Source organism: Tetrao urogallus (assembly GCF_951394365.1).
Source record: "Tetrao urogallus genome assembly, chromosome: 1".
In the NCBI taxonomy this organism is placed as follows: Eukaryota; Metazoa; Chordata; class Aves; order Galliformes; family Phasianidae; genus Tetrao; species Tetrao urogallus.
Window position 1 is genome coordinate 58,083,484 of NC_136813.1, and position 21,682 is coordinate 58,105,165.

The window sequence follows — 21,682 nt, forward strand, 5'->3', positions numbered from 1 at the left end:
CCTGTGGTTGTCTTTAGAAGATGAAGGGAGAAGGGAAGCTTCTTTGGACAAAGCTGAAACACAAGTAAGTGTTCAGTATATGTTGCTAAATAGCCATGTTCCACAAAACTTCCAACTTAGGTCACAGCAGCTAAATAAAATGTTGTGTTGCTTTATGTGGTTGTACTTCACTCTAGTTTAATTTGAACACTTATTTTCTGCTTCTTCAGAAAAAAATAACATGTATGTACACTGTTTCCTGTATCATAGGATTGTGCATGGCTAAGGATCGGAGAGGTCCTTCTGTGTGTAGTTGTTCCAGGTGCTACTGTAAGATGTATTATCAGTATACATCAGCATTTGAAATAAAACATTATTTCTTTTTTGTTCTTTTTTTATTCCCTCTGGTCAGTTCATACATATATGAAGAGAGAGTCTTATTTGGAAGTGAAGAAAGAGTGCATGTCTCCAAACAAATACGTGACACATTTCCCTTGCCTTATGATTAACAGTGGCTCAATACTCAGTTTTATATATGTGGATTGCTGTTCCTGCATACATTCTTCTTCAGACCTTCTCAGCTGCAGTTCTCGTCACAGAAATAATGGAATAATTTGCAGTAGACAGGATGGGTGAAAGCTATCTGGTCCAACCCCGTGCTTAAAGCAAGGCTAACATCAAAGAGAAATCAGTTTGTGCAGGCTCTGGTCAAGTTTTGAAAGCTTTTAAGGCAGAGTTGCTACCTCTCTGGGCAACAAGCTGCTGTGTTTTAGCACTCTCACAGCTAAAAATTAGTCATATCCACCTAGAATTTTTCTTGTTGAAAGATCTAAATGCAGCTTTCCCTGGCTTAACAAATCCAATTTCCTCAAGCTTTTTAATATGCAGTATAGAGTCTAGTTTCCTATCAATCCTGATGGATTTTCCAAGGGTCCTCTGATCTATGATGCTCTTATGCTGTCTGAGATACACTAAACTTTGCCAGACACCTGCCACTTATCTCTTAGGGTTTGAATGGGTACTGGCTAGTTTTGTATAGCATGTGCAGTGAGGAAGGCATATTAAAAAAGTAGAAAGACAGCTCTGCTCAGCACTAGGGTATTGCTGCAGTCAGCAGAAAACGCAGACATGAAGAACTGCAGGTCATTTACCCCAGATTGATGATCTCCACCTGTATAAAATCACAGCAGGGTTATTTAAATGTTTGTTCAGCAATGTTAGTTCCGTGAATTTTTCTGTCCACTGTACCTTCTAACCCTTTGTCTCACATTCACCCCATACACCATCAGGGTGGAACATCCCTTTTCAGAGGGAAGTGCTCAGGCACAGGTGCTATTCAAATTCCATACAAGCGCTTGCGCTAATGGCATCGTTCTCCATCAGAGAAGCCTGAAGTGACTCTTGGACTGGACTATGTGTGTTATAGATAAGTGTTGGGATGGCCGAGGAGAGGACCTCCCGCTGGTAAAGGTGGCTGATGCTGGGAAGAGAGGAAGTGTCGTTATTCTGTAGTGTACAAGAGACTGTCCTTGGGTTTTGCAATCAGAGTTTATCTTTCACCAAGCTTTAATCGTGTATGGTGCCTACAGTGCACAGGGTTTTCGTATTCCTTCCATATTCTGTGTCAGGCAAGAGGTAGAGCACACGGCAGCAGTGCAAACTGGTGGATTTTAAAATGCAAGAACTCCTCGTGGCAAACAATCACTACTGATTTAGGCAAGAGCTAAATGGTAAATGGTGGAAGTGGAAGCTCAAAGCTACCCTCAGGTGCTCAGGCTTTCTCAGCCTGCAAGGAAAAGGCAGTGCTGAGTAGAAATGGTAGAAAGGAAGGATGGCAAGCAGAGTGCAATCACATTGAAGCTTTAGAGAGGAATAATATAATGAATCTGGAATGGAGGTCGTTTAGAACTGGAGTTGCCTAGCTGGAGAAGAGGAGGCTAAGGGGAGACTTCCTTGCTCTCTACAACAACCTGAATAGAGGTTGCAGTAATGAGGGTGTCAGTCTCTTTTTCTCAGGTGACAGGATGTGGTGAAATGGCCTTAAATTGCCCAAGAGGAGGTTTAGATTGAATGGCAGGAAGAATTTCTTCACAGAAATGGTGGTCAGGCATTGGAATGTGCAGCCCAGGGAGGTGGTGGAGTTCCCATCCCCGGAGGTATTTAAGAGATATGTAGACATAGACCTTAGGGATATGGTTTAGTGGTAGGATTTGGTTGTGTCAGGTCAATTGGGCTTGGTCTTAAGGGTCTTTTCCAACCTAAGTGATTCAATGAATCTATTCTATGAACAAGAAGCTAGGGCATTTGTCAGGTCTAATCCAAGATGAAGTATCTGGGAAAGAGCCTCTTGAACATGAGGTGCTGGATCTCATGAGAAAAGTGAAGCTCCTTTAGATTTAAAATAGGGAAGGTCTGAGCAGAAACACAGCAACAGCTTCTGTGTGGGGGGAAAAAAATACAACATCCTGATGTAGAGAAGCAGAAACTAATCAGATATTCATGTCCGTGGTAAAGGTGAAAAGAGTCCAGCCCATTTGCAGAGAGGAAGGTTCAAAGAGGTCTCATGGAAACCCTTCTACCTCTGTTCTGGAAAAGCCTCCAATAGGTTTTGTCTGGGTGAAGTCTCAAATGCTGGAACTTCTTAAGAAATGAGAAAGAGTGCAGCACAATGGGGCTGTAAGGAATGAAGGTGGGCAAGAAGGCCTTTGTGATATCCTCCATCATGGCGGGGAAACACACTGCTTCAGAGGCTGGGTCCAAATGGAACCCATTTTCAGCTGAAGAATTATCCAGAATGGTCAAAGCCTCAGACCACAAGGCTCTGTCATCAGCTATAGCCAATAAATATATGTATAAGGCCAAAAGAAGGTGGAAATTGATGCATTTGTGAAAGTACTGTCCAGTACTGTCCTGGTGTCTTTGTGGATCTCTGCTGTCACGGGACACCTACAAGCTGCCGGGGTGGCACTGCTGTGACACAGTGGCTTTTGCTGCTTTAACATTGTCCTTGGTGACTCTGAGCCCACGCTTTGCCCCTAGCAGTTTTGTTTTCTCCTGAGTTAACGACCTTTGCTCTGCAGTGCTTCTTATTTAGCAGCTGCCCCAGAGCCCTGCAGGAAAACCGGGGAGAGACACCAAGTGAGCTCACAGGATGGCAGTGATGGGTCACCGTCGGGCAGTGTGGCTTCTTCCCGTTGTCCTCCTTTTCCTTCAGACGCTGCAAACAGGTGCAGTCTTCACTTTAACTTGGCTCTGTGCTGCTTTGCCTCAGATGCACAGGTAACTATTTGCCATCATTCGCACTCTGTGGAGCAGAGTGCCAGCAGGGAAACTTGTTAGCTTTGCTTTCTCACCCACGTTGCTCCCATTTGCCAGCTACAGTTATACAGTATATTACAGTACGTTCTTGGCTTAGTCACTGGGGGAATACCTTTTTGGTGAAGGGGCTGTGTCGGTGTTAAGGACAGGGTTAGTATGTCAATATGCAGTGCTTTCAAACTGACAGCACAAAGGATGTGCTGTTCTTATGTCCTCGAGGGATGTAAGAATTCAATGGTCCTTATTATTGGTGTTGATTTGTAGGCTACTGACAAACTGAACCCATGGTGTTTAATAGTGCAGAGAAGAACCAGGACTCCATGTTGTAAAATCACAGAACTTATTATGAAGGCAGAAAAGGAGCAAGAGAATAAAATTAATGTATCTTTGAAAGAGAGAAAATATGTGGATGTATCTATTAAAATAAAAGCTTACATGTCACACTATCCCAAGGTCAAAAAAGGAAGAGGATTAATTAAAATAATGAGCTGCTTCAAGACTTGACCTCCAAAAGGAAGCACAGAAAAAATAGAACTAGTTCAAATCACAGAGGATGAGCATAAAAAAATTGCAAACATCCTGGCATAAAAACAGAACAGCTAAGGCCTAAATAAAATAAGATGAACATGAAAATCCAGCGCTGATCTAAGAATACAGCTGTAGAAAGAGAGGATAAGAAGAATGCTTCCCCAATGGTGAAGAGAATCTTTCTTCCTCAAGGTATCAGATTATTTGTGTTCAGCAAGAAGAAAAGAAACTGCTGAGTTGCAGCTGTCAGAAACAAATCACATCACACCAATCTCATTTTCCCCGGGGACAGGATAACAGGCTGCAAAAGATGCCATGCATCCACATCATTTTATATAATACTCTCACCGTAGCAAGTAGAGAAGCGTGATCTAGATGAAACTGCAGAGAGGTTGGTGAACATCAGGCTGTGAGGCTGTGCTAGTCAGCGTTTCAGTGTCAAAGGAAAGCTGATGGAGAGTGCAGGGCTCCACACAGGTGAGCCTTAGGATAGCTGCTATACAGTATCTTCCCCAGTGACTCCTGATATTTATAGCTGGTCCCAGAATGAAAGACTACCATAAATCAACATGAGAGTTCAAGACCATCTTGCAAAAATAACGGTACAGTAGTCCAACAGAAATAGGAGGTAATTCAGGAAGAGCAAAACAAAATTTCTCCCTTAGCCCCACAATGCATAATCAAGGGAGTCTCTGAAATATGTAACAAAACAAGGAAGGAACTGAAGTAGCCTCCATTTCCACTAGACAAAAAGTGAAGACAAGAATCAATGGGATCATGCCACAGTGTGGGAAACTCTGTATGGATATTGTTGTTATACATCTAGTTGTTACAAGGCTATCTAGAGTGGGTTAGCTGCATGGGTGTGCTATGGAATCCTACAAACCTGTAGGAAGGACTAGACCACCTCTCTTAGGACTGGTTTACCTCTCCTTGTTCCCACACTGTTACTGCAGGGAAGATTTTTCCCATTAAGCCTGTGAGCTCGTGATGCCAGGGACTGATAGTCAAGTGTTTGCTAATTTCTTATTCTCCCTCTGTTCCTCTGACTGTAGATTATTTCAGCCTGTGTTCTCAAAGAGCTGCAAGTTACAGTCGGGAAACTATTCCAACATAGGTCGGTGGTTCCAACATGGGGCTGTGTTGGGTCCGGTCTTGTTCAACATCTTCATCAATGACCTTGATGAGGGGATAGTGGCCACCCTCAGCAAGTTTGCTGATGATACGAAGTTGGGAGGATTGGCTGACACGCCTGAAGGCTGTGCTGCCATTCAGCAAGACCTGGACAGGCTGGAGAGCTGGGCAAAGAAAAACCAGATGAGGTTTAACAAAAGCAAGTGTAGAGTCTTGCATCTGGGGAGGAATAATTCCATGCACCAGTACAGGCTGGGGGATGACCTGCTGGAGAGGAGCTCTGCAGAGAGGGACCTGGGTGTCCTGGTGGACGACAGGTTGGCCATGAGCCAGCAGTGTGCCCTTGTGGCCAAAAAGGCCAATGGCATTCTGGGATGCATTAAAAAGAGCGTGGCCAGCAGGTCGAGGGAGGTGATCCTCCCCTCTACTCTGCCCTGGTAAGGCCTCATCTGGAGTACTGCGTCCAGTTCTGGGCTCCCCAGTACAAAAAAGACAGGGATCTCTTGAAAAGAGTCCAGTGGAGGACCACAAAGATGGTGAGACCTGGAGCATCTCTCCTATGAAGAAAGGCTGGGTCTGTTTAGCTTTGAGAAAAGACTGAAAGGGAACTTGATCCTGGTCTATAAATACCTAAGGTGTGGGGGGCAGAGTGGTGAGGCCAGACTCTTTTCAGCAGTGTGTGGAGACAGGACAAGGGGAAATGGCCAGAAACTGCAGCACAGGAAGTTCCACACAAACGTGTGCAAGAACTTCTTTACAGTGAGGTGACGGAGCACTGGCACAGGCTGCCCAGGGAGGTGGTGGAGTCTCCTTCTCTGGAGATGTTCAAGACCTGCCTGGATGCCTACCTGTGCGACCTGGTGTAGGGAACCTGCTTTGGCAGGGGGGTTGGACTCGATGATCTCTGGAGGTCCCTTCCAACCCCTACAATTCTGTGATTCTGTGATTCTGTGATAGGATATGAAATGATAGTGGTCTGGTTAACAGCTTATGGGTTTCTTAAAAATGCTCATTTTTATACTTGTGATTACTGGAGGCCTTTGGCAGGAACTGCACAGAATTACAAAGTGGTGAGGGTTTTGAATAATGCTTGCAAGCAAGATTTTATAGCTGCTTGTGCTTTTATGAAATCAGCATGAATATGAACCTGTCTCTAAGCTTGCCTCCTTTGCAGTCACACCAAGTACATGCAAGGACAACAACGGGAACTGCACACAGTTCTGCAAAGAGGAAGATGAAGGAGTGGTATGTTCCTGTGTTTCTGGCTATGCTCTGGATGATGACAACAAAACCTGTGTTCCTGTAGGTATGAAGCCACACTTAAAGTTCATTCTGTTGGACACACATCACATCTTTACTGCATTTAGGAAGGGCTGATGCATTGCAGTGCTGTTGCAGCATGAGGAACAGTGTTCACTGTTGGCATCTGGCTTGCTTGATTTGTTACCAATGAAAAGTTGTTTAGCAAAAGGTGATAATCCAACCAGTATCAAACTGTACAACTGTGAGTGATGTACAATGGCCAAAATAGTGCAAATGGGTACGTTCTCAGACCTGACTGCAAAACCCATCTTCCAACAGGTACGTGAAAATAGCAACACCAATAACGGAAGATGTTTAACTTCTAAATACTTTGGAACTGCTAAACCCATGAGCAAGTTTTAGAACTGGAATTTTTATTTCATTTTTCAACCAGCCGGGTCTGTTTCCCTTTTGCATTTGTGAAGTTTTTGCAAATACAAAAATTACTGCAGAGGCAACCCTGATAAGGATACCTGAGTATCCAACTGCAACCAAAGCAATCGTATCAGCTGTTGTCAAAAAGTTTTTCTTGAACTCTTAAGTTAATTTTCATTCATTTTCACAAAGATTTGACACCCTGAAAGCAACCTGTTTCCTTGCAAACCATTTTCCTCCACAGCATATACAGATCTACAAATCTGAAGACTACTTTTGACTGCAAAACCCATGTTCCAGCAAGTCTGAGACACTTCTTGTGGTGAAGAACAGTAAGAGGTGCACTGAAAGTTGGATTTTCTTTGCTGACCATAAAGCTGTTACAATGGGGGCTGTGCCAAACCAGCAAGAAAGGCAGTACTGAGCTAAAGTGAATGGTGGTAACAGCAGTTGGGCCTTCACAGCTGGTTTGCTTTAGGTTACAGATGGGTCAGCCTAGCTGTTAATAAGGGACAGGTGCACCAAATTCTCAGTCAGATGCAGACATCAAGTGTTAGTGTCTCAGTTTTGTCTTTGCAGTTAAGTTCCCATGTGGTAAATTTAAGAGAAATCACGAAGTGGATCAAGAAAATGCTATAAGTCCAGAAGATCATCTTAAAAATGAGGAAACTGCTGAGGCCCCAAGTAACACCTCTAAGGCTGTAGAAGAGGCTGGCACTATACCCAGCATATGTCCATGGCAGGTAAGGTGCCTTACTCTCAAGAGGCTTAACACCTCAGGTACTCACCAGGTCTGGAACTCATTTACACTTCACCGTACCCCTCATCTCTGCTTGCTATGGGGATGTAGCTCAGCTTGAGCAGGACTTGCAGCTCCTCTAAGCAGATCTAAAAGGTCAGAATAGACCCTGTCTATTAGTTGCATAGAAGACAAACAGGGCAACACTGCATAGCTCACCACTTTGCCAAAGCAACAAGTTCAACCTGCTGTGCTGCTCGCACATAGCATGGTGACTAGTAGGACAAATAGGTCTCACCGTGGCAATTAGCTGGCAGGACATTTGGAAACAATGAAGTTATGGACTCATGGCTGTGCTTGCAACCATGCTGAGAGCGTTGGCAGCAGGGAAGGGGGGTGAAGATGCAGACCTGGATGACAGTGGGGAGGGGAATCTGTGCTCTGAAACAAGCTGGTGTCAACATCTGGTTGTTCGTCCCTCTTGAATGACTAGTTTCTGCATAGGTCTACTACCATGAATGAAGACATGACTGTTTTCAAACTCAAGAACATTCTAAGAGGAAGAGGCTAGGAGAGAAGGAGGGTGGCAGACATCGAGCATAGAACAGGACTTTTCCCCAGAACTCCTTCCCTGCCAACCACACAGCTACTCAGATTGCAACACAGTAGTGTTGAAAGGATGGCTGGAGTTCTTATTTTCACTGTGGCTGAATTCAAACAAAAACCAGAGAGGAATAATGCTGTTAGAATATTAACCAAGTTTGTTTAGAAAATAATAATAACGGAATATGCAAACTCAACTCTGAGCCAGGAAAAACGTCCTTTTTGTCAAGTTTCCCTCTGTGGTGGCTTATACTTCTTGAGTGTAACTCTCACTACATCCGAATTGAGGATGCTGCTGACAGAAAATACACATGAAAATTTCTTCTTTAAGAAAAGTACTTGAAGCTAAACTAGCTGTTGAGGATTTCCCTGCACAAACATTTTTGCACTTATGCTTTTTCCTCTCTTGGCAGGCTGTTCTAGTACAGAAGCATGGTGAATGGATCTGTGGAGGAACAATTCTGAATGAGTATTTCATACTTACTGCAGCTCATTGTGTTAACAATTCTACAGAATTACGGGTTCTTGTTGGTGAGTTGTTGTCATTTTGACCCTTACTATAAAAATAAGTGTACCAAAATCTGTCTTTTAGTGTCTATGTGCAAGACACTGAACTATCCCCAGATACATCTCACTGCTTCATTTTGTCTGTTGGCTAGCAATGAGTTACATGTTCAGCCTGGTTGAATGGACAGTTTCTTTAAGCCTCGCTTGGCCCAGCATAGCTTGTCTGTAATAGGAACTGGGAAAATATGTGGGCAAGTGACGCTGAGCTGATTTCAAAGAATCACAGAATTGCAGGGGTTGGAAGGGACTTCTAGAGACCATTGAGCCCCAACCCCCTGCTAAAGCAGGTTCCCTACTACAGGCCACATAGGTAAGCATCCAGATGGATCTTAAATATCTCCAGAGGAGACTCCACAACCTCTCTGGGCAGCTTGTTCCAGTGTTCTGTCACTCTCACTTTAAAGAAGTTCTTCCATGTTTAATTTTAGATTTAGTTAATTGGTCTACAGTTACACCTTCATGCAATTCCCTGTGCTGGCCAAACCTTGAAGACTTCCATATGCCACATTCAGATGCTAACAAATGTTTTGACAGCATGTCTGAGACTGTTGGGTGCTGGAAACCTTACCTTCATTATTTATTATGGTAATTTATGAAGGGGGAAAAAGAAAAGTAGCTTGTCACAAGTTCTAGGCACTGAAAACAGTATTCTGATTCACAAAATTTCCACTTGTCCTACAATAGTAATTCAAAACCTGTATAAGCATTAATGGCCGTCAATTTAATTCCTAAAATGTTTTCATACAAGTTGAGAAGAGTAAATATAAACAAGTTCTTATATTTTTTGAGCAGAATGTTAAAGACAGTGAATGTTTCCAGTTTAAGTCTGTTTGACTGTGTTGCTCTACAAAGAACAGGAGCAAGGTCCTACTCTTCAATGCTGGGGTTTCGTTTGTATATGAGGAGTAGCACTGTAGTAGCCAGAACTTTACATGAACGTTGTCATTGAGACTGTCATTCCAATAGAAAAGTTTTGACTTTAAATGCACTTGGTATCAAAATTGATATAAAATGCTACAGCATCAAGATACAGACCAGGTCTATTTTGTTTGTACAGTACAAATGTCTATTCCAAGTACAATAAACTTTAGTCCCATCTTTTACTGAGGTGCTGTTTGGGCTTGCTGGTATAATCTTGTTAACAACTGTTTTAATAATCTGACACAGGGATGGTGGACAGAGAAAAGGAAGAACCAAGTACTGCATTGCACACAGTGGAAAAAATAATTTCAAATCCTGAGTTTAATTTTGAAACCCATGACAGTGACATAGCCCTCATCAAATTAAAAGAACCTATCACATTTTCTGAGGATGTTGTCCCAGCATGCCTTCCAGAAGAAGACTTTGCTAATGATGTTCTGATGAACCAAACATTTGGAATTGTCAGTGGTTTTGGGAACTCATATGAACAAACGCGGCCAGTCAGAAGAATGAAAGTTCTTCAGATCCCTTATGTGGATAAGAAAACTTGCAAGCAAGCTATTCGTTATTTAGTCACAAGAAACATGTTCTGTGCAGGTTATAATAAAGATGGACAAGATGTCTGCCAAGGAGATGGAGGAGGCCCACATGTAACCGAATACAATGACACTTACTTTGTTACTGGTATCATCAGCTGGGGAGAAGGATGTGGGAGGCAAGGAAAATATGGAATATACACTAAAGTATCAAATTTCCTGCCATGGGTAAGAAGTGTTTTGACACAAAACTCTTAATGGCTTGGTGTTTAATCAACCCAACTGTCTTAGCCATCAATCTCATCCCCAAATAATATTTTCCTCTTTGTAAAATGTTTGCTGTAATCCTGATAACATTTCTGTCAAGATGCCAGCTGTTTCTTCATGAGCTCATGCCTGGTTTTCAGAAGGTGTATTTGGACTTGCTGGTTTGGGACAATAATGGCACATCTTCAAATACAATGAAGGAGTTCTTTTTGCTTATGGTGTGGTTGATTGAACTTGCCTAGGAGGCTTTGGCTGTTTGGCTGCCCACCCTCCTCCCATTCAAAGGCTACAACTAACTCAACTTTCCTGTGGCAGTACTTGTTTTATAGAAATAAACCTAGACCAGAATAATATCAAAGTAGGACAGTATTTCTAAAGACTCTGGAAAAACTGCTGAAAATCTGGAAAAAAAGTGGAAACCAACTGTGTATCCACATTTGAGTTTAAGGAACTGGGCATGTCACTGACACCAGTGCCTTATTATATTAACTGATTTGGCAAAGCTTGCTTATAATTACCAACATCACTGGTGTTCTGATAATCTCCTGCTGTCCCTCTGAGATACTTCTTTCACCATAATTACTAATGTCATGATTTTGTCTGTAATAAAGTGAACGTATTACATATTCCACAAATGACAATATTGTTGTAAGTCATCATTTATATAAGGTGTTATTTAAATTATTAACAACCAGAGAGATTTTAAATCTCATAGGGTAAATTTTCTTCCAAGAATAGGAAAAGTCTGACTCTAAAACCAGCTGAACCACAAGTACCCTGCCTGCTTTACTTTAATTCTGAGAGAAAAACAAAGATCTGCTATTCGGTTCAGTGGTACATAAAAATGATGAAATAGATTGTAAGACACTTGGGTCCCTACAGGAAAAACAAAGTTCCCTGTGATGTACTTCAAAAAGAGTGTCAGTACATGAGAACAAATGCTGTCTGCAGAGGCGTTTCACCCAACTGCTTAATTGCACAGAAAATTGCAGTTCTCAAGAGACACACGAAAGACATACATCACATTACTGGTGCTCTGCCTCTGTCAATCTTCTAAGACTTCAGAGAAAGGATGGAGTTGTAACTCAGGCTATTCTGGAAGATTTACTTTGATTCTTCCATAAACACCTACAAATGCCACAGATCTTTTGTTGCAGAGGGATATTTTCTTTTCCTGTCATGAATACTGAAGTCAACTTCTAAATGTAATCCAGCAGCACAAGCTCACAGAGTCTGTGTCTCCCGTGGCTTGGGAGTCAGGTATACAGTAGGAACCACTTCCACCTCCCGGCCCCATCTGGCTAGGATGTAGCTGACAGCTCGGTGGTGATGGCTTTGCACTGATCTCAGGGCAGGGCTGCCTTTCTGCTGAGTCTGTGGCAAAGGAATCGACTGTATGGCCACGGGGAGCCGAGTTCTAGGCGAGAACACTGAGCCTAGTAAGGGGCTCTGAAGAGCCCTGTGATATCTTTAGAAACAGAAATAGAAAATGTCAGCACTTGGCTGCAGATATGTCAGAGTAGCTTCAGGATGTTTTCTGTTTTCACAGCCAGACTGTCAGAAGGCTTGCACAACCTCAAGGAAAGCCCCTGGGGGTGCAGAAGCCCTTGGGGAGAATCAAATCTCCTGTGGTTTCATTCCTCCCTCAGGATGTCCTGCAATCTATAACCAAACAGAAGGGCAGTGCTGATGTTCCTCCAATACAAGTGCAAATCCCTCCAGCTTTTAAGAATGGTGATGCCCTTCAGATACAGCAAGAAAAGCTTTTTCTTTTCCTGCAGATGGCGAACAGCACTGCTTGGCTGCTGTCCAGACATTTAACCGAATTATAACTCATTTTAACTGCACTAAGCATTAATCCTTTGCAGAGTATGTGCTTCCTGTTGTCCAGTTCTTCCTCGTTCCCTGTCTCCCAGCTCCCCAGGAGGGGGAGGCTGGAGCAGCTCCTGCCATGGGCAGCACATATCACTCCTTAGCCTTGAACCATTTCCAGTGTCCACAAACCAACTACGGTGCTCTCATGCTACTCAGCATCAGGACTTCCCAGGTACAAACGTGGCTGCGAACCCAGCCGTCAGCTTTCTCTATTTGCTTAGTGCAAGGGTAATGTTTTCTGGAATATCATTGCTGTCCCTTTTCCATAGCTGAGTGTGCATTTCCCGAAAGTGTGTGATAGTGACAGAGTTAGTCAGCTGACAGCCTGCCAGGCCTGCAGCAAACAGGGCTGCTGGACATGCTGATAAACTCTGCATCCGTCTTCTTGCCATGATGTTAAGGAAATGGAAAAAGAAATTCCAGTTCCTCTTCCTAAAACACCACACAAGAAAAGGATTGCCTTTCTAAGCCCCTCCCTTTGTGCTATGTTCTTTAATAGTTCATAATAACTGTTGCAATAATGTCAATACAGAAAAGGCAAAGTGGGTGCTGTACATGGATTGAGTACACTGTGGCCTGTACAGATGTTCAAGGCATGTTTTGTTTAAAAAGAAAACATGAACTTGTGAACTAAGCCCTACGGAGAATACAGCTTCTGAAGCTGTGTGTTGCTATTATTAACCTAATTTGAATAAATATCTGATACCAACAGGAGTCCTTTAATTGGCATAGGCTCGCAAAGTGTGAGAAGCTTGTATAAAAAGTAGTTAATGCTTGCAGATGTACATATGTGTGCTGCAAAGCCCTGTACTGACATCAAGTGGTGACATGTAAGCGTGCTGAGATGAGACAGCCTGGCTCTGCAGCAAACCTGATTTTTAAAACTCCAGTTGATGTGAAGTTTTATTTGAGGGCTTACTCACATATGCTCAAATTGGTGTGTTCTTTATGTTTCTAACTAAGATTAAAGAGTACTTTCCCCTCCAGGCTGCCCCAAACCTGCAGAGTGAAGCACATCCATCCTCTCATTCCGTGCCCCACCACAATAAAGGTTGCGTGGAGTGGGTGAGCAGAGCAGCCATGCTGCACTACTGATCCTGGAGTCATCACCAAGCTTGTGCCTGTGCATTGCTATGGCACAAAGAAATACTCATGCTGTCCACCTCTCCCTATTTTGTGTTACAGATATGAAGGCTGGGGAAGGAATATCCAAAAGTTGGAGGTTTCCAAGCATGCTTCGCCTTCAGCCCTTGCAATGAGAGAAGGGGCATTGTTCAACCACCAAACAGGTTTTTTCAAGGTTTCCACGTGTTGACTTTGAGGCCGGGCTTTGCCCTCAGAGGTTTTGTTTTCTCTTGAGCAGCTGGACTTTAAACTTCAACATCTCCTGTTGAGCCATTTCCCCAAAGAGCTGCAGGAATGCAGGCAAGCCACCATTGATTGCAGAGAGTAGCAATGGCAAGATGCTTTTGGACAATGTTGTTTCTTCTCTCTGCCCTTTTCCTTCAGACAGAGCAGACAGGTATGGCCTTTGTTTTGTTGTGGCTTTCATTCTCCTTTGTGCTCCTACTCTTGTAAGCATACCGGTGTTTATGTACCTCCTGTCATGTTTGCCTTGTAGCACAGGCTGACATCACTAACAGCTATCCGTGTTTCAGTACATTTTTGCTGTTTTTTTTCATATACCTAAGTAAAAATGACAGTAGGTTACTGAGGCATCGTAATCTGGTAATACCGTCACTGACATTGTAAGAAGAATTTTGTTTTTCTAGTTGCTGCTGTAATAAAAAGAAGCATATGTTTTTTGCACTCATCCTCCATGGTTTGTCCAAATGTGCAGTGGGGGTCTAGAGAACTTTTAGAAATTCAAAGCATGAACACGAAGCTTTGTCTTACTTAATATCGCATGTGAGCCTGCTGCATGCTTGCAAGCCTTCACAAGCATAACTAATGAACTCCAGAATATTTTTTGTATTGCTTTTAATATGCTTCAATTCTAATATCATTTATAATCTCAACCTTTGGGTCCCCAAAGTATAAAATGCAGAACAACCAAGCAAACAAACAAAACCAGTCCCTGCCCCATTGGATTTACCTTCTGAGTACAGGAGAACTGACAAACACGCGCTGCCACACGTGGTCATGTCCCAGTTAATGTCGAAGGTGAAAGTGCCGCCCCAGCCCTCCCCCTGCTAGGCAAGTTCTGTTGTGGAAATCATTGCAAACAGGAGTTTCAAGGTTTGATCTCTCTCATGTCTTCAGCTGTCTGCCTTTCAGAAATTATTTTTCCAATTTTTACTGAGACCAAAGAGCCATGAAACCAATGGCAGAGCAAAGCCTAGCCACAAAGCACATCACCCAACCATGGGTCTTTAAGATCCAGGGGCTTGCAGTTGTGCCAAATGCCACCTGCCTGGGAATAAGCAAGGCACCCTCAGAAGAGATGCTACATCCCTGTGACTCCTCAGCCTGGTTTGGGCTGAAGAAGTAGACCTTTTTTGGAGTTTACTGTGGCTGAAACTCTGAATCATGCAAAGGATTTCTCTTCACAATAAAAATTGGCAGCTTAATAAGATCTTTAAAAAAAATTAAAGTGAAATCATAAAGGATAGCCTGAGTACTAATATCAACAACATCATTTCAGTGTTTATATCAACTGATGATGCAAACAAAGTTATCAAGAGGCATCGACGTGCCAACTCCCTGCATTTTGAGGAGGTCTTGCAAGGCAGTTTGGAAAGGGAATGCCTTGAAGAGAGATGCACGCATGAGGAAGCAAGAGAAGTATTTGAAAATGATGAAATGCTCGTAAGTATTTTGTTATACTTTGTGCATGTGGAGAACTATTTTCTTGGTGACTTTGGTTTGTTTTGTTTTGATTTGTTATTGCTATTTTATTTACTACAAGTTTCTGCAGTTTGCTTCCACCGTTTGGATTTTTCTCTGTGTAAAACGATCTTCTACACTTTTAAAATCCCCTCCTGAAATTGATGTGTCCTGCATCTTGTGTTGGGAAAGCACACAGGTGTTATCCCATCCTGACCACACATGCACAAATACAGTCTCAACATCCCTTGGGGACTGGGAGGAGCAATGGGGTGCTGGGATGGAGGGAAAAACCCATAGCAGCAGTAAGACTTACAGAAGGAGGATTTTTGGGTCAATGGCCACAAATGCCACTGTACAAGAGGTCCTCTGCAATGTGCAGCTGGATGCTCTGCTCTCTAACACAGGAATCTGTGCAGAGATGGTGTATACAGGGAAGAAGAAAAAAACAACCACAGGACTGGTGATCCAAGTGCCTCAGGGCAAGATCAGGAGCAGCAGGCTATAGAAGAGCATTGGCTGCTCCCTCTGGGAAGGAAGGGACAGTATAATCTCTCATGTAGTGCTTCTGTTTTACAAAGTACCCATGGAAAGTAATGTTATTTGAGAACTGAAGTCCAACTTTCCCTTTTCTTTTTTTTTTTTTTTTCCAGAAAATGTTTTGGGATAACTACTACGGTAAGTTTGTCTCTTGATTTCTCTCCTCACAGTGGTGTCATGCTCTGAACATTATGCTTCAGTCTTATCAGTCTTATGCTGTTTTTGAGTTTTCAGCAGTTTATTCAAAAAGAGACACTCAGTTGCTACTTTTTCATGTCTCTAGTAAAGCAAGAGGAAAAGTGCTGATGTGAAAGGATTTAAAAAGTCCTAGATAGGAAGAAATAGCTAAAACTGCAGAGTGCGTGCAAACTGAAGGGGAGCAGATGCTATGATAGGAAGCAGGCTGTTTCTTTCCAGGGGCCAGAGTAGGCTGTGGTGGCAGCTGTGGTCCAGGGTCATGTTAACAGAGAGCAACCAGGGTATGGAAGGGAAAACAGGTGTATTTTCCACAGTATGCTGAGCATTAGGGTGTTTAAGAGACAACTGGAAAGAAATGAGCCTGCAAAACTGACATGAGGTGATGCAGCCAGGCACTCCCTGGGCACAGGGCCCAGGGCAGCAACATGTGGCAAGTAGGCTTCACACCTCCCTCACCACTGCATGTCCAAGAAGTTCTCTCGCTTATTTTTAATTAGTTTTTATTCTTTTGTAATCGGAGGTTTAGATAGTGGATAGGGAGGCGGTATTAATTTCCTGTGAGGGCGGGACTGCGTTTCCTTGACTCTAACCGGGTGCTGTTCAGGACTGTCCATACAGGAAGTGTCTGCCTACAGCTGAGCTCTCAGGGGTGGGAGTGTTTCACCACCTCCCTCTACGTCTGGCCATCCTTTCCCAGGTGGCTGGAGGTGTTCCTCCAGCCCGTGCCAGCACGGTGGCCTGTGTGAGGACACCATCCGTGGCTACACCTGCACCTGCACCGCGGGCTTCGAGGGGGAGGACTGCGCCTTCGGTGAGGCACTGCTGCCAGAACACAGGCTTGGACCCACCACAGCATGCACTATTTCTTGATGCTCCTCCAGCTGAGATGTTCAGCCTATGTATCCTTACCTATGCTAAGCCACAGTTCGCAATGCTACCCCACTGCATGCCTAATGGTTATCAGATACTACTGCACCAGACCAGATCTTCATGCTTACCTCCACCAGGTTTTGGTTCTCAGCCCTGAGGTCAGTATTTCTGCCCAGCAGGGCCCTTCTCTGCGGCCCCCTGGGGAGCAGCACCTGCTCCACAGGAGCCAACAAGAACCACGCTGAGTACAGATTTCCTTGCTGCTTCCCTGCCTGTGGGCTAGATTCAGCACCAAAACCTCTTCCTGTTGCTTTGCACTGAAGGTTAAGTGTTTGCTCAACTGTAAAAAGCTGGCTGCCCATGTCTCAAGGATGATTAATTCTCCTTTCCTTTATTTTTTCATGCTAGTTTTGATTTTTATTAATTAGTTTTAACTTTCTTAGTGCAAACATGAAAAATAAGAACTATAAATTTGCTTAAGCTGCGAAACAGCAAGCTGTAGCCTTTTTTTTCCTCACCCAACACCTGCCTTCTGAAAAAGTGCAGAAAGCCACTCTGGTGCAGCTTCTTAGTGTTTTCCTTAAATGAGCAGAGAAACCTACAGCATCCTTTCACGGGTTCATGTGCAAAGCTTAACTTTTGGTTACTAAGGCTTTTTCTCTGTCTGCTCCATTCAGCTAAAAATGAATGCCGGCACCAAGGAAAAGAAGGATGTCAGCACTTCTGCTACCCAGGAAGTAATTCCTACCATTGCTCCTGTGCTGAAGGCTATGAGCTTGGGAAGGACAAAAAACAATGCATCCCATTAGGTAAGTGTGAGCATGGAATTTAGTGAGGATCCATGCTTGGTGCTTGGATGGACAGAAGCATTACTGACCTCTCAAAGTGGGGAGAGAAAAAAGAGGAATCTAAGGACCACCACCAAAGATGCACAAGCAGCAGTAAAAGAAACAATACTTGATCTGAACATTTAAACATGAGTGTGCAGAGAGCATTTGCATCACTCCACATATTACCCAGTTATAAGAGGTTTTTCACTCTTTCCCACACTAATTTAACCTCAGTAAAATGTAACTGATGACCTGCCTGTTTGGGAATGAGGTTCAGTTGATTTGGATTGGGCATGTGATGGTATGATAAATGAAGGGCAGAACTTGCTACCATGTTAGTTTGAACAGGTAGCTCTCTTCATTGTTGCATTCAGTCTAAGTATCTCATTCAACCTCATCCCCCTGGTATGCAAGGTCTACTAAAAACAAAGTAGTATGCTTAGTCCCTGTCTATATTAGCAAGTAGGACAGACAAATATGATCTGTGTATGTGGCTTTTGATGAAGATTTAATGTTCACACCACGTGCTCAACTCAGATGGGTTTTATCTCAGATTATCCCTAGTTTGATAACAAGGGCTAAACATCATTAACTGTAAGAGCACATGGTTACAGGGGCTTACTTCTGATTCAGCTTCACCTGAACAGAATCCAGTTTATGTGATCCAAGAGGAGGACACAAGGTGGCAGAAAGTGTGGTGAATGCAAATTAACTGAGAGATTCACTTGAAATGCAGGTTCCCCCTCTGAATCAGAACACAAAAGTATGCACATCCCCCTTATAGTCTTCCAAAAGGAAGGCCAAGAATTACCCTGCCAAGATTAGGCCACCGCTGTGAGGTGTTTGGTGCAGTACAGATACAGGATATGAGGATGAGGAAGAAACCTGTGACAACAGTTGTCTGGAGTGGAAGCTTTATTCTTTGGAAGCTGCGTTCCTAAGTCACGGGCAGTGAAATCTGGCCACCACAAGCCTAACACAATGACCAAGTTCACTGTCATTTCTAAGCTATCAGACAACAGAAGTTAATTATTCTGATTTTCACCAGTTGAGAAATTCTCCTTTTCCCAAACCCTACATTTTATGAGGAATGAATAACATAACTTGCAGGTAGTTTTTGTCTTGAAATGTTGCAGCTTGAGGTTTTTGCTTTTTTTTGTTTGTTTGTTTGTTTGTTTGCTAGATCAATGTGCATGTGGCAGACTTCAAGACAGCGATAATCTGATAAGCGAAACCCCAAAGGAACATGACAAGCAATTTCCTTGGCAGGTATTTCTAGCAGTTCATGAAACTCATGAAACTCATTACTCAACTTCCTGTGGACAATGCTATTTAATAATCTTCTTTCTGTGTTGTCTTAGGTCCTGTTGGTAAACTCAGAAGGGAAAGGTTTCTGTGGAGGAGTGCTGCTAAAAAGTAACTTTGTACTGACCACAGCAGAGTGCGCCCTTCTGCACAACCATTTTAAAATCAGGGTTGGCACTGGTAGGTGATTAAATATTTTCTTTTGCACTTTTCAGCATGGATAAGCTTCTTTTAAAAACAACTTACTAAAATTTCTGCTGCTTACTGAAATTTCCCAAAAACATTGCTTTGGGACACAAATGCGCTGCCACCTCATTTAAGCACCTTAGTTAAGTATCAAGTTAGAACTACCACTGTGATACGCCTCTCTACAAGCCAAGAAGAGAGACAAGTACCTCTCAAGGGCAGCTCAGAGGGGCTGGCTCAGTACCTGGGATAAGCTAAACCAGGTTCATTTAAAGTCCATTTGCTCTGCACCCCCAAGGAAAGAAACTATTCATGCCCAAATTCAGTTCTGTTGTTGGGTATTTGTCCTTCCTCTCAATTATGCATGCATCTACACAAGATTGAAAGGCTGCGAAGCTGTCTTTCTTAATTCACCTTTAACATATCTGTTTCAAGAAAGGGCATCTTTCTCTAGCATACATTCTCCTCAGCACATCTAGGCAGTTGTTACCAATGTGCATGCAGTTATCAAGTCTCTGGTAATTTAAATAATTTAAGTAATTTTAATAAATACCAGTCTCTGGTAATTGATTTCAGCAAGGCATTTGATACTGTCCCCCACGACATCCTTATAACAAAGCTGAAGAGGTGTGGGATAGGTGAGTGGACAGTGAGGTGGGTTGAGAACTGGCTGACTGACAGAGCACAGGGGGTTGTCATTGGTGGTGCAGAGTCCGGTTGGAGACCTGTAACCAGTGGTGTTCCTCAGGGGTCTGTGCTGGGTCCGGTCTTGTTCAACATCTTCATCAATGACCTTGATGAGGGGATAGTGGCCACCCTCAGCAAGTTTGCTGATGATACGAAGTTGGGAGGATTGGCTGGCACGCCTGAAGGCTGTGCTGCCATTCAATGAGACCTGGACAGGCTGGAGAGCTGGGCAGTAAGAAACCAGATGAGATTCAACAAAAGCAAGTGTAGAGTCTTGCATCTGGGGAGGAATAATTGCATGCACTGAATAATCGCATGCACCGGCTGGGGGATGAGCTGCTGGAGAGGAGCTCTGCGGAGAGGGACCTGGGTGTCCTGGTGGACGACAGGTTGGCCATGAGCCAGCAGTGTGCCCTTGTGGCCAAAAAGGCCAATGGCATTCTGGGGTGCATTAAAAAGAGCGTGGCCAGCAGGTCGAGGGAGGTGATCCTCCCCTCTACTCTGCCCTGGTAAGGCCTCATCTGGAGTACTGCGTCCAGTTCTGGGCTCCCCAGTACAAAAAAGACAGGGATCTCTTGAAAAGAGTCCAGTGGAGGACCACAAAGATGGTGAGACCTGGAGCATCTCTCCTATGAAGAAAGGCTGGGTCTGTTTAGCTTTGAGAAAAGACTGAAAGGGAACTTGATCCTGGTCTATAAATACCTAAGGTGGGGGGGGCAGAACTGCGAGGCCAGACTCTTTTCAGCAGTGTGTGGAGACAGGACAAGGGGAAATGGCCAGAAACTGCAGCACAGGAAGTTCCACACAAATGTGCGCAAGAACTTCTTTACAGTGAGGTGACGGAGCACTGGAACAGGCAGCCCAGGGAGGTGGTGGAGTCTCCTTCTCTGGAGATGTTCAAGACCTGCCTGGATGCCTACCTGTGCAACCTGCTGTAGGGAACCTGCTTTGGCAGGGGGGTTGGACTCGATGATCTCTGGAGGTCCCTTCCAACCCCTACAATTCTGTGATTCTGTGATTCCTAAGAGCAGTCAACATGTCATTGCTTCACAGGGTGTAACAGAACAAGTGGAGCCGAGAAGATCATGGAAGTTCATGAGAAACACATTCACATCCGGTATGACGAAGACACTGGTGAGAATGACGTTGCACTGCTGCAACTCCAAGAGCACATTGAGTGCGGTAACCACCAGCTTCCTGTATGCATCCCTGAAAGAGACTTTGCAGAACACATTTTGATTCCAAAATTGGCTGGTACAGTCACTGGTTGGAAAATGGAAGGTGGTGAATTTCAAGGCGACGAGTTGCAGGTTTCATATCTTCCCACTGAGGATTGTGAACAAATACTCAATGTAAGCCTCACAAACAGGCAGTTTTGTGGACACAGCCAGGAGGCCATAGAGAAACAGCTGGCTGGAGGGAGCTTTATGGCCACTGTGTATAAGGGCACATGGTTCCTGACTGGTATTCTGGGACCTTGGCCACTAGAAGATGCTGACAGGAAAACATTTTTATTTACCAACACAGCTAGGTACATGATATGGTTTAAACAAAAAATGAAGTAAGATGCAAACACAACCAATCCTCCACTACCAAACCCCTACCAATCACTGCAAGGAACCATGCGGAAGCAGCCAGTAGAGCCATCTGATTATCACCATTTGCAGCAGTGGAAGTTGCAATGATGATACCTATTTTACTCCAATTCATACAGAAAAGCCCATTTGTCTTTCCTTCCTCTCGTAACACACAGTACTGTAAAAGCCATGATGCAGAAAACCTAGCTGCTTTACTAATAAACAGACTGAACTTTAAGTTTACTAAACTGTTTGCTCTAAAATTCAAAAAGTATTGATGCTTTTCTATCAATGCCTTTTATGAGGTCTTTCAAATGTTGCTAAAATAAGTCTTTACAATGCTTGTTATCCTCAAGTCTCGTTCAAGAAACCCACGCTCTTATTTCACTCATTTGTACAACTTATAATGACAAGGGACACTCCAAGCATTTAAATGTGTATGTTGATAAAGGATGATTCTCTCATTACACTGAAAATTTTTCTTGGTAGCTGTGTTTTGCTATAGGAATTATGTCTACT

The 21,682-nt window shown here is 43.5% G+C and overlaps 2 protein-coding genes across 2 annotated transcripts; both read left to right on the top strand.

Moving 5' to 3' along the window:
* Window positions 1-3,130: 3,130 nt before the first annotated feature.
* LOC306958223 (coagulation factor X-like) lies at window positions 3,131-10,260 on the top strand (the record flags this gene model as incomplete). Its single annotated transcript, XM_079549664.1, has 5 exons — window positions 3,131-3,206; window positions 6,134-6,265; window positions 7,216-7,379; window positions 8,392-8,509; window positions 9,713-10,260. 5 exons carry the CDS (start codon window positions 3,131-3,133, stop codon window positions 10,258-10,260), a joined length of 1,038 nt encoding a protein of 345 aa, XP_079405790.1.
* A 3,256-nt stretch (window positions 10,261-13,516) lies between these two features.
* On the top strand, window positions 13,517-21,151 carry PROZ (protein Z, vitamin K dependent plasma glycoprotein; the record flags this gene model as incomplete). Its single annotated transcript, XM_079545029.1, has 8 exons — window positions 13,517-13,666; window positions 14,789-14,952; window positions 15,624-15,648; window positions 16,406-16,519; window positions 17,256-17,387; window positions 18,592-18,677; window positions 18,770-18,893; window positions 20,640-21,151. The coding sequence occupies exons 1-8, from the start codon at window positions 13,600-13,602 to the stop codon at window positions 21,149-21,151; spliced, it is 1,224 nt and encodes a 407-aa protein (XP_079401155.1). The 5' UTR covers window positions 13,517-13,599.
* Window positions 21,152-21,682: the final 531 nt, after the last annotated feature.